This window comes from Bidens hawaiensis, unplaced genomic scaffold, assembly GCF_021521415.1.
Source record: "Bidens hawaiensis isolate Kalapana, Puna unplaced genomic scaffold, B.hawaiensis_p1.1 tig00014205_1, whole genome shotgun sequence".
In the NCBI taxonomy this organism is placed as follows: domain Eukaryota; kingdom Viridiplantae; phylum Streptophyta; class Magnoliopsida; order Asterales; family Asteraceae; genus Bidens; species Bidens hawaiensis.
The window spans coordinates 314257-328738 of NW_027492223.1; the positions used below are offsets into that span (position 1 = coordinate 314257).

A 14482-nucleotide genomic window follows, 5' to 3' on the forward strand; every position below is an offset into this window, starting at 1 on the left:
GTTTTTTCTGAATTTCAAACCAATTTTTAGGGCTTTTGATCGTTAGGAGGATACGAGTCGATTAGTGTAAAATTTAGTTTGAAATAGTGCTTCAAAATGACGAAAGAATGCTTCAATTCGGGTGTTTGAACTTACAATTAACCAAAATCAAGTCGTTTGGATCATTGTTTCGAGCTAAGTTTTACATCAATCGACTCGTATCATCCTAACGATCAAAAACCCTAAAACATTGGTTCGAAATTCTGAAAATTCTATAACGCCGTTAAGTCATTTTTAACGGAGGACCATTGGGGGCCAACTTTTTTGAATTTGGGACCGTCAGTGGCGATAAAACGAATAGGGATTATTATCGGCCAATACCATTTAATATGGATTATTAAAATTTAATATTCCTAAAAAGAAAAAGGGCTGGTGTGTTGTCAAATCACTCAGAAAAACACGCGGATGTCAATATGACATCTTCCATTTCAAATGGCGGATATCCATTAAAATACACTTTTACATATAGGGGTAGCCTACTTTGGAATTTGTGACCTGCCAGTCAAAGTGGCGGATCACCAAAGTTGACATCCGCCATTTCAAGTGGCGGAACACGAATAAAATATTCGTGATCCGCCATTTGAAATGACGGATCTCCTAGTAATCGTCCACCTAACCAGACAAGATCTGACAAGCCCTACATGTTTGTTGACATCCGCCATTTGAAATGACGGATCTCCTATTTTTCTAATACATCTTTTCTCTCTCATATAATCCATTTTATCCTTCATCTTCTTCCTATTTTTAAAAAATTTTCATGAGAATAACTACAACCACAATAGCTACCCAATAAGTTTCATTTTTAAACATACAATATTTGGAACAGTGTGTTCTTGTAACCTCTCATATGTACAACTGAATGTACTACGGAGTTGGATGTGAATGATAATATATATAATGAACTTCTAGTAAACATAATGAACACTAATTAATTAGTATAAGAGATTAAATGTTGTACAGGAAGTCCATTTATATTTAGATTTACACAACCATTAGCAAATTATTAAAATTCATTAACTAATAACTAGGTAATGCCCATACATGAAAGTATGAAGAAGCAACAACAACTAGTACAAGAGATTAAATGTTGGCATGTTGCAGTGAAAGCCGTTTTTTTTAACTTGACCTCATTGAGATAAGTTTAACTTTAACCAACCATTAGCAAATTATTAAAAATTACTTAATAGTTGTCCATTAAATAACTAGGTAATGTCCACATGAAACTATTCCAAATGTATATACGTGTCCAATTTCCACCATTTTAGCTTATTAGGAAATTACTTGTAATTATTAGTGTCATATTTTAGTTCGAAAGAAAACCCTGGTATTAATAGAGTATGTTCATAGAATGAAAAAGAGTATCGAATACGTATATAACAGATAAACGAGCATTATATAATATATGAAGTACTTTTAGTAGATCTGTCTCTAAACGTAGACAGTAATCATTATTTATTCTAAAATCTTACATGATCGGTTATAGTCCTTATGACATAAGAAATGCTAAATTTGTAAAATCATCTATCTTACAGACCATCAACGTGTACTGATCATCACTTTGTCAATGGACTAGAGGAGTTTATAACAATATGTAAACCTTTTACTTAAATTTCTAAAAGATCACTAAATAAGAAAAAAAAAAGTTTATTAAAGTTCTTATGTTCATTTGCACTTGGATTCCATATATTAAAAAAAGTTGAATCCGAAATTATTGTTACCAAACAAACATCTTGATTTAATCATGCAATACTAATCAAGATTTAATTATTATATTATAATATAACAATAAAAAATGCATGGTGTAGCATAAGTGAGCATAACATATAAAGACAACCGCGTGCATGTGCGTTTTGGCCTCATTATTTCCCACCGGAATCTGGCCGTCTCAGCCTCTCCACGGTGGTTCTTCGGTGTCTTGTATTTATAAATACAATTAAACCAACACCTCATTTTACATACACTCCATCTCTCTTAATTTCTTCATTCTCTCCCATATATCTTTGTAACATGAAAATGATCTCTATGCTAATTATTCTCTTGCTCACCGCCACCCTTCTCCACACCACAACTGCCAGCTACGGCGGCTGGCAGAGTGGCCACGCCACGTTTTATGGCGGCAGTGATGCTTCTGGGACAATGGGTATGTTTTAGAGCTTTTAATGTACATTGTTATTTCTATTTCTAAGTTTTAAGTAAATGAACTCAACGTTTTTCCTAAACAGTTTGAAATATGGTAAGTATATATATTGATAACTTAATAATTAAATGGGCGTGCATATAAAAAAAGTTTACGCATTCATTTGTTTAAACGAAAGAACATAAACCCATTCATGTTCGTTCATTTAGATATATGTTTGTTCACATTTGTTTATATATATTTGTTCATGTACATATTCATTTACTCATACATCATAACAAAGCTGGCGTAATTGACTAACGAAACTGACAAGCAAGTTATTTTCTTGAGGCATGTTTGGAATTAAGTTTAAAAGATGCTTATTTGCTTATTGACTTTTTCAAAAAGTCATTTCAAAAAGCTGGGATTTGTGACTTTTAGAAAACTGTTTTTTAATCATCTTAAAAAGCTAAAATGGAAAAGATTTTAATGATTGTCAAACACATTTTAACTTATTGGCTTTTTGAAAACACCAATAAACCAATAAGCATTTTTAAACTCAATCTCAAACATGCTCTTGGCTTATGTTTGTACATTTACGTCCATTAATATTCGTTTAGAATATAATATCACATGTTTATTTTCTTAGCAAAGAAACACGAACAAGTAAAACCATTCATTTAATTATACGTGTCCGTTATTTTGTTGTTGTTGTCCATTCGGTTAATTTTTCCTGATATAACTTTATTTAAAAGTGTGCATATATCGACAGACAAAGATAGTGTTAGATTAATTGTTTGCAAATATGCAGGTGGAGCTTGTGGTTATGGAGATTTGTATAGCCAAGGGTACGGTACAAACACTGCGGCACTTAGTACCGCACTTTTTAACAATGGATTAAGCTGTGGGGGTTGTTACGAGATGATATGCGTGAACGATCCGCAGTGGTGCCTCCCTGGATCGGTCATCATCACCGCCACCAATTTCTGCCCGCCAAACTTTGACTTGCCGAGCAACAATGGCGGGTGGTGCAACCCACCACTCCAACATTTTGACATGGCTCAGCCTGCTTTCTTGCATATTGCTAAATACAAAGCTGGAATTGTGCCCGTATCTTTTAGAAGGTAAATTAAGGGTAATTTAGTTATTTAATAATTATTAAAAACATAGGATTTTGACTTAACTGGTCCTAAGCTGACACCAACCTAACATGAAATTCATGTATTTGGATTAAGTCTAAGCGGGCTTGGGTCAATACGATGAAAAGTTTATTTTTGTAACTTTTAAAACTAATTTTTATAACTTTACTTGTTCATGGTGGACTCATTTAACCAACTTATTTTTGTAACTTTTAAAACTACTTTATATACCACAATTTAAAAGTTAAAAATATAATTGAGTTAAATTTTATATTTTTTTGTGTTTGCTTTACACGTGCTTTTATTTCTGGTTTTAACTTGTAATTTAAAATAATAGTAATTACGGGTTGAACATGTTGTGTTTTTGTCAACCTTGCGAATATGCGTGTTGTTTACTTGTGCATGTGTTTAACATAATTTTCAGGTTCGTATCTTGTCCAAGTTCAGGCCACGAACACAAACAATCTAACACGTTATCCTAAATTACAAAGATAAACTATTCATTTATAGTGTAACCAAAATCCAGTTAGATAGAACCGAACCGAGTTGTGATCTATTTATATTGAACGAGTTCTAAACATACAGGGTTCCATGTGTTAAAAGAGGAGGAATAAGGTTCACCATGCATGGTCACGCATACTTCAACTTGGTTTTAGTCAGCAACGTTGGCGGCGCAGGGGAGGTTCATGTGGTTTCTGTCAAAGGGTCCAAAACAGGGTGGCAAGCTATGTCACGAAACTGGGGTCAAAATTGGCAAAGCAATTCGTATCTTAATGGTCAAAGTCTCTCGTTTAGAGTCACAACAGGTGATGGAAGAACGACTACAAACTTCAACGTAGTTGGTGCGGGTTGGCAGTTCGGCCAAACTTATCAATGGAACCAATTTTAACCTTTCTAAAACCATTTGAATTTTGCTTTGCAAAATACAAGCATATGAATTAAATACTTCTACTACCGTCTTTAAAAACATGACAAGTATACTTCATATTTTTAAAGACGGTGGAATTAAAATGCATGCCATACAACTCGAGTATGTGCCTTCAACCCCTCTATGCTTGCATTATGTACGAGTTACTTATTATACATCCGTTTTGAGGTTTTATTGAAAAGTAGCTTTTGTGGTTAGATAAAGTCGAAGATAAATCCAAATTTGTACGATGTTTATTGTTTCTTGTGTCGTTTTTTCGGTTGGTCGTGAAGCAGAGGTGTTGATTAACATCCGCTAAACGTTGTATTAAAGATATTGTTTTATGATATGATCATATTATCACTTTATACATGCTTTTTAATCAAGACCCTGATCATAAACACTCTAGTGTGACTGTGTGACAAGCTTATTTGCCGAATTGATAAAACCAAATAAGACCAATATTGTAACATCCCGAAATTTCCAAAATAATATTAATTGTATTACTTAATAATAGAGGGAAAGTTTACTCGGGTTATCGGAAAATAAATAAATAGAGTAGGAGTTGGTATGGGTCGGGCTATTGTTGGGTAATGGATATGGGTTATGGACTTGGGTTATGAAAGAAGGAAGGAGAGTCCATGGGCTTAAGCCCATGATCCCTAAATATAAATACCATTAATCACCATTTAATCCTCATTCTCACATATTCCATACACCACCAAAACACACACAACACCATCTTATAACCCGAACCAAGATCCGAAGGCGAAAACCCGAGCTTGTTGGTGCTGGAACGTCGTGACGGACCAAAACAACAGCAAGGCTTAACCGGGTTCGTAGTTCGACTCATTCAAGGTACGTTTACAGTTAGAAATCGTTCGTATAGGTTCGGTTTGATTTGGGAAATCATAGATCTGTGTTAGTTTGTTATAAACGAACCTAAAACAACAAATATTACTGGAATTGATTAGCATTTGATAGGTTAATTATTAACCTAAAAGAACCCGTAACCTATATGCCTAAATCGCACCCCTTAAACATCGATGTTAGGCCGATTTGATGGTTGGGGTTTGTAGGCGCTGGTCAGACGATTACGTGGATACCTAAATCGAGTTATTTGGTTAAGAAACGAAGATGATTAAGGACGAACAGTAGCTGCAGCCGACAACTTCGCCTGCAAGCTAAGTTCGCCTGATGAACTTCGCCTGTAAGCTAAGTTCGCCTGATGACAACTTCGCCTAAAAAGCTAAGTTCGCCTGATGACAACTTCGCCTAAAAGCTAAGTTCGCCTGATGACAACTTCACCTAAAAGCTAAGTTCGCCTGATGACAACTTCGCCTAAAAGCTAAGTTCGCCTAAGGATTAACTTCGCCTAAAGCTAAGTTCGCCTAAGGGTTAACTTCGCCTAAAGCTAAGTTCGCCTAAGGTTTAACTTCGCCTAAAGCTAAGTTCGCCTAAGGTTTAACTTCGCCTAAAGCTCAGTTCGCCTAAGGTTTAACTTCGCCTAAAGTCGAGTTCGATTAGAAAATAAATTATAAACGATAAGTAAAAGTAAGCTAATACTAGGCCACCAGATTAGATCAGGCGAGTATTGATACGTGTAACTTATACAGTCAGCCGAGCTCAGTTAAAGAAGGGATTTACAACTATCGGAGGAAGAGGCAGAGTTCAGGTGAGTTTCTAGCCCCATTTCCTTGTTATGTTTTCGGGGCTGTGTGCATACTCGATGTGAAGTGTGAATACACTTACCTTAAGTGGTAAGTGTATGCTATAGATGTTATACGAGGTATATATTTTATAATGCTTGTCGATACGTGAACGATCTTCGGATATTGCACGTATCACCAAGGATAGTAAATTCCAAGTGGTTGATAGTGTGTATGAATGTTATGATGTGACTTGTTTATTACGTAAATACTGAACTGATATGAAGTGTGATATAGGCAGGTAGAGGTAGAGTGTGTTAGAAGTGGCAAGAGTCTAGTAAGGGTGTTAGTGGCATAACGTGAGCGCGTGATAGGGAAAGCCTGTACGTGCCATCGTTATTATGTGTGTATGATTGTTAATGTGAACTGCTTATTATGTAAATGATATGAAGCGTGTTGTAGACAAGTAGAGGTAGAGCGTGTTAGAAGTGGCAAGAGTCTAGTAAGAGTGTTAGTGGCATAACGATAGTACGTGGTAGGGTAAGCCTATACGTGCCTTCGTTATTAAAGTGGCAAAGTGGCATAACGTTATACGTTATTAAAGTGGCAAAGTAGCATAACGTTATACGTTATTAAAGTGGCAAGGTGGCAAAGTGGTAGGCGTAAATAAGAGGTTAAATGGTAATGTAAGCAGGTTAGATAGTGGACTACGTGTCTGCGGATACGTATATGATGCATGTAGTGGTTGTATGATAAGTTGCTTGATTAACTAGATCTCACTCGGCGTAGCTGACTTTTAGTATGCACGCAGGTGATCAGACCAAAGAACTAGCATGAGGATGGCACATGGCATGGATTGAACGGCTGGCATCTTAAGATGGAAGAAAAGATGTTTTAAATATAATGATTTGTTTTATAGTATCAAAGAAGAGATTGAATGTTTTGTATCGAATGCTTCAAGTAAACGTTTCCGCGGAAGTTTTAATGAACTCTGATTTGTAAGAACTGTGTTTATGAGTAAATCCGACGCTAAAGTAGGGCTACCGGGTTCGGGGCCTTACAAATATTTATTCATGTCAAGAGGATCTACCATAGCCTATAGATTATACACCACTGCAAAACCTAGTTCAGTTTATCATAATTAGTTAGTTAACATGCTGATTTACCGTATTCTGAAACACTGAAAAAGATCATTGGCTTGTCATGTTATCTATTTAACCGTGAAAAGATACAACAAAAAACAAACAAATCATTTAAGAAACGTATGGAGTAATTCCTTGGGTATAACATTGAAGGAAAGATGTGTAGTTGGATAAACTCATCAAGTTCCCATTGAGATAGGATCCACGGAAGGACAAACGCTTTTTAATTGTAGGTTATAATTATAACGTAACAACCGAATATATTACATGTTCATTTGCGTTCGTGAACAAGTTCAATTACTTAACGAACGAACACGTAAAAGATTTTCCGTTCGGTTAGCGTTTATGAACCGTTCATAAACAAGTTTGGCACTAAACGAACAAACATGAACAAGACTTTGTTCCATTCAGTTCATTAACAACCCTTCTCAAGGAAAGTATTGTCATAGAAAAGCATTCTTACATAAAACTAGGTAATCCCGCCGCGTTGCGGGGGCGCAACGACGTAAACTTGGTCGGTTTCGACGAAGTTCCTTACGACACCGACACTAAATCAATCGGATAAATTTGTAAACGTCTAAAACGGGAACGACAAATGTACAACTTATGATCAAAATTACCCGAATTTGGTCGGTATCAGTAGGTTTGTTACGTATGACACTAAACCTAAAAGTAAGTTAGTAGAAGTCCATAATAATAATAGTGGTAGCACTCGTATAGCTAATAATACAAAAAATAACATTTAAAACGATGTTTATTCGATGGATAAAACCAGGGTGATGATAAAACTCAGACATTGCGGAAGCGAGTCGACGTGAATTCAACTGGTATTAGATATGTTGTTATGGATCTAGAAATAAACCTAAATAACAAATTCGTCAAACTAAAATGCTCAAAACAAAAGAAACACATAAAATAATAAAAAATATAACTTAATAAAAAAAAGCGAAAAAGTCTAAGCCTGGAGCTTCGTTGGCTTAAGACTAAACAAAGAATATAACAACCACTATGCTACACAAACATAATTGACTTAAAATCACCATGACTTAAATTAAAACAATTAAAAAACTAACAAAAGGCACATCATGTGGCACCTACAAATTGGTTTTAATCTATAGTATATAATATCGCATAATGGTGGTGAGTTCTGGACCCATTTATATGTTCCGTTTGGTGATGGTGTGCATACTCACAAAATAATTGAAAGAGAGAAGATAATTGTTTTTGGCTCCTAGCCGCTTATAGTAATGATTGGGTAATTAAGTTAATATTATTATATGGTAACAATAAAAGGGTTATGTTTACTAAAGATAAAGTGGTAACTGGCATAATTAAGACTTGGTATGTAAAGTGGGATGTACAATATGCAAGGTTAACGTAGCGAAGGTCTGCAAACCTTGTATGTGTTTACCTTGTACGGCTGCTATATGTATGATGCGTGTTGGAAATTCAATGGTCTAAACTTTAATCAACCTTAATAGTATTTATTACGACTAGTTAACGCAATGTGACTAGCTTGAAATACTACTAGCTTATCAATGATGTTATATGTCACAAACAAGTCCCTAAACACTTATTTAATTTAGGCGTTTCATTTCAACCGGTTGCAAATTATTTAATCAAGGCGTAAATGGATTTAAAACTAAAAAATATATACAAAAATTCCTATACCACTTTAAGGCTTCAATTGACACCTATGTTCTGATTCTTGAATGGAACCAACTTGTAATGTTGTGAATTTTATCAACTTTTTCGATCAAAAACAACTTAATTCCACTTCCTTTCGAATCTGTCAGAAATTTGATGTTTTGGAATGTGACCAGACTTCTGACAGACACTCAAAAACATAAAGATCTAACAACTTTTACAACAAAAGTCTCATAGTTTATTATTTTTACCTTAAACTTTCACTTTGTTGACCTAGATGAAGTCAAAGACCTGGCAAACTGAACCAGATTTGCTCAAATGCTTTAACAATTACATCATGATACTCATCTGAGTTCAAAGAAAGATACCAACCAAGAAGCTCTTCCAAATCTTTATTTGACCTGATGTTGTTCTCAGTTATCATCTCCATCATTGACTGCATGAAATCCTTTTCGGGATCGTACGATGATTTAACAACCACAACACTTTCCGACAAGTTTTTTTGTCTGGTCAGATTTTTGAACAATTCTTTTACTCTTAGCTCTCAGTTGTTTCGTGCCGGAAACTGATGATTTTTGGTTTCTTGAAGTAAGGTTTAGCGGTTTTGTTATGATCGGAGGGAGTTGAAGCTCAAAATCCGGACAAGGGTACGAGGTGAGTCGTGACTGAGTGGACTCGGAGGAGGGAGAGTGGGTTGACTCGGTGTGTTTTTGTGAAGGTTTATAGATGGTTTTTCGGTTGGGTAGTGTTGATCTTTTTGAAGGTTTTGCTGGTGTATTATGGGTATTGCTGGTGTCTTTGAGCTTGTGAAACCAAGCACTTGGGATCATCATATCTGATAGTCTAAACTTGTAATTTCCCATTAAGTCCTAACACCTTTTTTTCTCTCACTCTATCTTTATGTATCTTTTAGAATGAGTTGGTTCATTATATGTAGGTACACTACAGAGAGAAAGGTTCTTTTACTTTACTCACAGGAGTCACAGCTAGTTACTTTAAATGAGTTTAAACCTGCGTGTTGCGTTGGGACGTGGTGAGAACTTGATCGGTATCGAATCGGTTCATTATGGTACCAGTATGGGACCTGCATACCCTATGACAACCGAAAAATAAATTCATAACATCACCAAATAGATATCTACACACGTTCGTTTCATTGTGGCGATGGCTCATCTATTCACATATAAACATAACGGTGAAAAAGATATATAATTATAATAGACTGAATCCAAACACCATCACAATATTGTTCTGTTATTGTAGCTTCACATGAAGCAAAAGTCCTTTCTTTATCTATATCTATATTACATTATAATGCATATAGGCAACCCTTCAACTACCTTCATTCTCTCTCTGAGACGCCCCAATATTTATGAGGGTTCACCGCCGACCATGTTTCAGGCCAGAATCAATTTCACTCCGGCCTCCATTAATTGCAGCCGCTACAATTACCCTCGTTATATTATTTGGTGACTTCAGTTGTAATCAATTGAATTAAATACCATTCATTGCTATTATGCCGATGATCCCTTGACTTGCCCCTTCCTCCACTAGCATATATCCCAACAGTCTATTTGAACTCAAGCAGCGGCCAACACACTTTCCAATTCTAAATCTTTGAGACCTCCTCCTTTGTCTAGGTATAACAACAATTTCGTTTGATTGTTAATTGGTAATGACAATTCCGACTTCATATGTTAAGATTGTGGTTTTTTTTGTTGAAGCTAATTATAGTTTCTTGATTCCTGCCCTTAACAACAATTTCTAAGGCTCAATTGACTGATTCATACTTGTTATTGACTATTGTTCATGTATTGATTGGTAAGTTTACCATAAGGTGAATATGGCAGTTTGTAAGAATCTGATTTTGGTCTTTGATTTGGTCCTGGTTTCTCTTGTTTGTCTTGTAATTTTGGTAATTGTATTGATGATCAGTTTTCTAAATGCTCAACAGTTGACACGACAGTTTGTCTTGCGGTAAAATCAATATTTTTATGGAATGAAACAGGCGAGGAAGGTTGATATGCTTGACGGAGTTACTGTGGTCCGCTCCAAGTAGGTTAAGGACGAACTTGTTCTTGATGGAAATGACATCGAACTTGTTTCAAGATTTTGTGCTCTAATCAACCGGGTATCTTTCTTTTTATAAAGTTTCGTTTGCTTGATGGATCCGATATCAGGCCTTAAAAGCTTCCCGCCTGCTACGAATGATGCGACTTTAAAAAAAATTATTATTTCTCAGCAGTTAAATGCTATAGCTTTTAGTTTTGTATACAGTTTTAAAGATATTGAAATAACAGATTGAACATATTCATATACTCTTGAATTTTATATGCACATTTCTTGAGATTTGTCATGGAATTGTTACATGATGGAAATAATTTGATATTTTTTGGGTTTCATAGATAAAAAAAATGATCCAAAAGCAGTCAAGATTTACAAATAAAAAGTGCGTGAAAATTTTTGTGAGAATAAGAGAACGGTAGCTGAACGCAGGAGTTCATTGTATGATAGACCTGGTGAAGTTTCAATTTTATGTTCTTGTTAGTCACCTACCTCAGAAAAAAGTACAAATACTATTTTTAATGAAATATTGCAAAAAAGACGTTTAAGGGAGTTTGGATATGTGTTTTCAAAGTGATCATTTGAACTTTAAGAATCAAAAATCATCTGAACCATTCTATCAAAAACGTAGTTGTTAAAATATTATTATATTAACCCTAAATAATTGGACTTTTAATTGGTGTCTCCAAACACCAAAAAGTAGTTATTACTTGATAATAATTTTGCAGCATATCCAGCCACCCTATCAGGGTTCATAACATTGAAGCCTATTGTGTAGGCCATAATTTTATCTTATATGACATTTTATGTAATAAAGATGTAATTGCTGGTTCTATTTGCTTGGCATCATAAGATTAGATGTGGCCCATTTAGAAATGTGTGTATGAGTCAGTTTGGATCAGTTTTGGGCTTAACCCAAATCTGAAAAATCAAATTTTGCATTTTGAAAACCGTTTGGTTTTCACAATGGATTTGGTTTGGTTTTAGTTTGTTATTTAAGCTTGAAAATTTTGTGCCAAAAAAAAGACCAAATGAAATATTTGTGCTTGAGACTTTAGGTCTAAAACTTTGTTAACTAACAATAAATTGACTGCCACACATTTGAGTTTGAGATTTTGGGCAACACTAATTGTCATATTTGACACCCCGTATAAATTGTTTAAAGAACATCAAGTTTGGTTTATTTACTCTAAGGTTGACTAGGCATATTGTAGAAGGTAGCAAGCTTGACTTTGTGCCCTTCATTTCGATTTTATAATTACAAATAACTAACTAAAACTTATCTTAAAAATATTTACATTTGTTTTTGACTCCCTAGATTTTATTTTTTAGTTTGTTGGATTCTAAAGTTTAACTTTAGGTATAAATTCTTAATTTCCTAAGGATTAACATGCAAAATTCAGTTAGGTTTTTGCAAAATAAAAAGTCATAAAACCAAACCGTCGATATTCATTTGGGTTCGGTTAGTATTTCAGTTATTGGTCAATATCTTTCGGTTTCATGCACACCCGTTGACTCATCAACCATATATTATTTGTAAAATCGCATCGATTAACTTATTGTTTCTTGAAAAGTTTTGGCCTCTACAAACGTACAACAAAATGCACAGAATAGGTTTTTAAATTGCAACTCCAACCACAACATGAGTTGGTTTTTTATTTGAATCAATTTTTTATTATGTTTTAAAGTAGGCATTTTTATGATGTTGTGCTGGAGTTGGCATAACATGAATCTGCATATAATGATTGGTTTGGGCTGAAGTTTAAAATAAAAACAGAAAAAGAAAAAAAAAGATGGTGACAATACATTTTTAAGACGAGATAGCTGGCAGATTTTGTTTCGTGTGCACTGGCAATTTCCAAAACGGTTTATGGGCGTAAATAAATAAACATAATTGAGTAATGTGAAAAAAAATGCGCCCGGCTTATAAAGATAATAAAGCTAAACTGAGTTGTAATGGGCCAAAAATTTCTAAAAGATTATATTAACTAACGTAAATGAACAAACAAATGTAATTGTTTTCAGTTCTTTAGTGTTTGTTTTGGTTCATAAAACCAGTAGGTTTTGGAGAGTATGGGTTTTAGTTGATTGGTTTTACTTAGATTTTGGATTAGTGTAGTTCTTATCAGATCAATTTTTTTAAGGTGGGGTTTTTTAATTATTGGATGGTAATTTTTTTAAAGTCTAGACTTACAATCTGGACTCAAGGCTTTTGCTGAATTCTATAATGTAACATGTGGACTTTTATTGTTGAGTCAGATAACAGGCCGATATTGGTTGGGTCTGTGAACTGATATCTCGTTTAATATAATGTTAAGACATTCCAAGTATTTTGCTATGCTGAAATACTTTGTTTTAAGTCTCGTGGTTGCAAAAAAACTTTCATTGCTACCTACTGAATTTCTGTAGGTCCGTCGGTAGCCCTCTTGGATGTTTGTTGGTGACCTTATTATGTTTGTAAATTACTTCATGGTTAGCAATCTGACATGTGCTCAAAGATGACATGCGATACAACACAATGCCAAGGAAAAAAAATCTTTGTGTCGGCGACATATTGAGGACCTGCAACAGTCAACAGTTGACCAAGATTTTGAAAAACATCAAGATGATAAAACAATTGTTCAGTTGATTTTAGATAACATGTGTTACTTAGATAACAAGTCTCCAACCTAAATTGAACGGTTTTTTATTCTTATCGACAAGCAAAGTTCAAGCAATCCAAGATCCGGCTTGTTATTCTTCGTCCGTGACATCTTGCAGCATATTTGTTTAAAACACCCCACTGTTAGTGCAAGAGCTTGTGGGTGAATTTTTGGATGAATTTTTGGAACTGTTAGTGCTGGAGCATTTTTTAAAACAACCTATTTCTTTTGGATGAATTTTTGAAACCTGTTTTTGTTGGTTTATAACAAGCCCGTGAAAACCACCAACCCGTCTCGTAGAACCCGTCTCAAAACCCGGACTGACCCATTTATATACGGTCGGTTTCGGGTTTAAAAATTCCATGTAAAAGGTTCTGGTCCGGGTTTCACCCACTGCACACCTCTAGCTTCATTATATACATATAAAGTAACGGAAAACCAAAAAGAATTGTAAGTAGTAATTTATTACGAATAGTAATATTATCTTTAGTATTGAACAGGCAAAAGTACTGGTAAGGGGGTTATGAGTGATAGACTGATAGTTGTGAGTACATTTAACCATACTCACCTTATCATCATGTTAATTTTCTATTTGGTGTGCAATTTACAAATTATACATTTTAATGGTGACGGAATAAAGTGTATCATAAATATTTAGATTTTTGGCGTTTTCTTTCTTTAAAATTTGTTAATAATATTTGTTATTGATTAAAACTTAGTCAAGTGTGTGCATGCTTTGCAAATTCTCTCTCCGTAAGACGTTAAAGACTCGCCCCCCTCTTTCTCTCATTAGCCTTGTTTTTACTCAACCTACAACAAACTACAGTACCGTCACAAACCCTACTGATGTCATCAAATTTTCACTGCGTCTCCGCCGCAAACTTTACTCATACCGACCTTATCGTCATTGAGTCCCCGCCGCAACGCGCGGGCACACCTACTAGTTAAAAAAAACAGATTGGTACTTTTGTCATCATGGTGTAGAAGCCATTAATTATATAGCATCAATATTTTGGGAAAAATATATATAAAGACGTACTTATCTTAGACACCCGAAATCTTGGAAACGGCTTTGACGGTTAATAGCCACATTAGTAACCAATTAAAATTTATATGTATTATAAAAAGTTTTTCGAT

The 14482-nt window shown here is 34.7% G+C and overlaps 1 protein-coding gene across 1 annotated transcript; it reads left to right on the top strand.

Moving 5' to 3' along the window:
- The first annotated feature begins 1778 nt into the window (after positions 1-1778).
- On the top strand, positions 1779-4659 carry LOC143546086 (expansin-A4-like). Its single transcript, XM_077037828.1, has 3 exons — positions 1779-2179; positions 2967-3279; positions 3880-4659. Exons 1-3 carry the CDS (start codon positions 2047-2049, stop codon positions 4181-4183), a joined length of 750 nt encoding a protein of 249 aa, XP_076893943.1. The 5' UTR covers positions 1779-2046; the 3' UTR covers positions 4184-4659.
- Positions 4660-14482: the final 9823 nt, after the last annotated feature.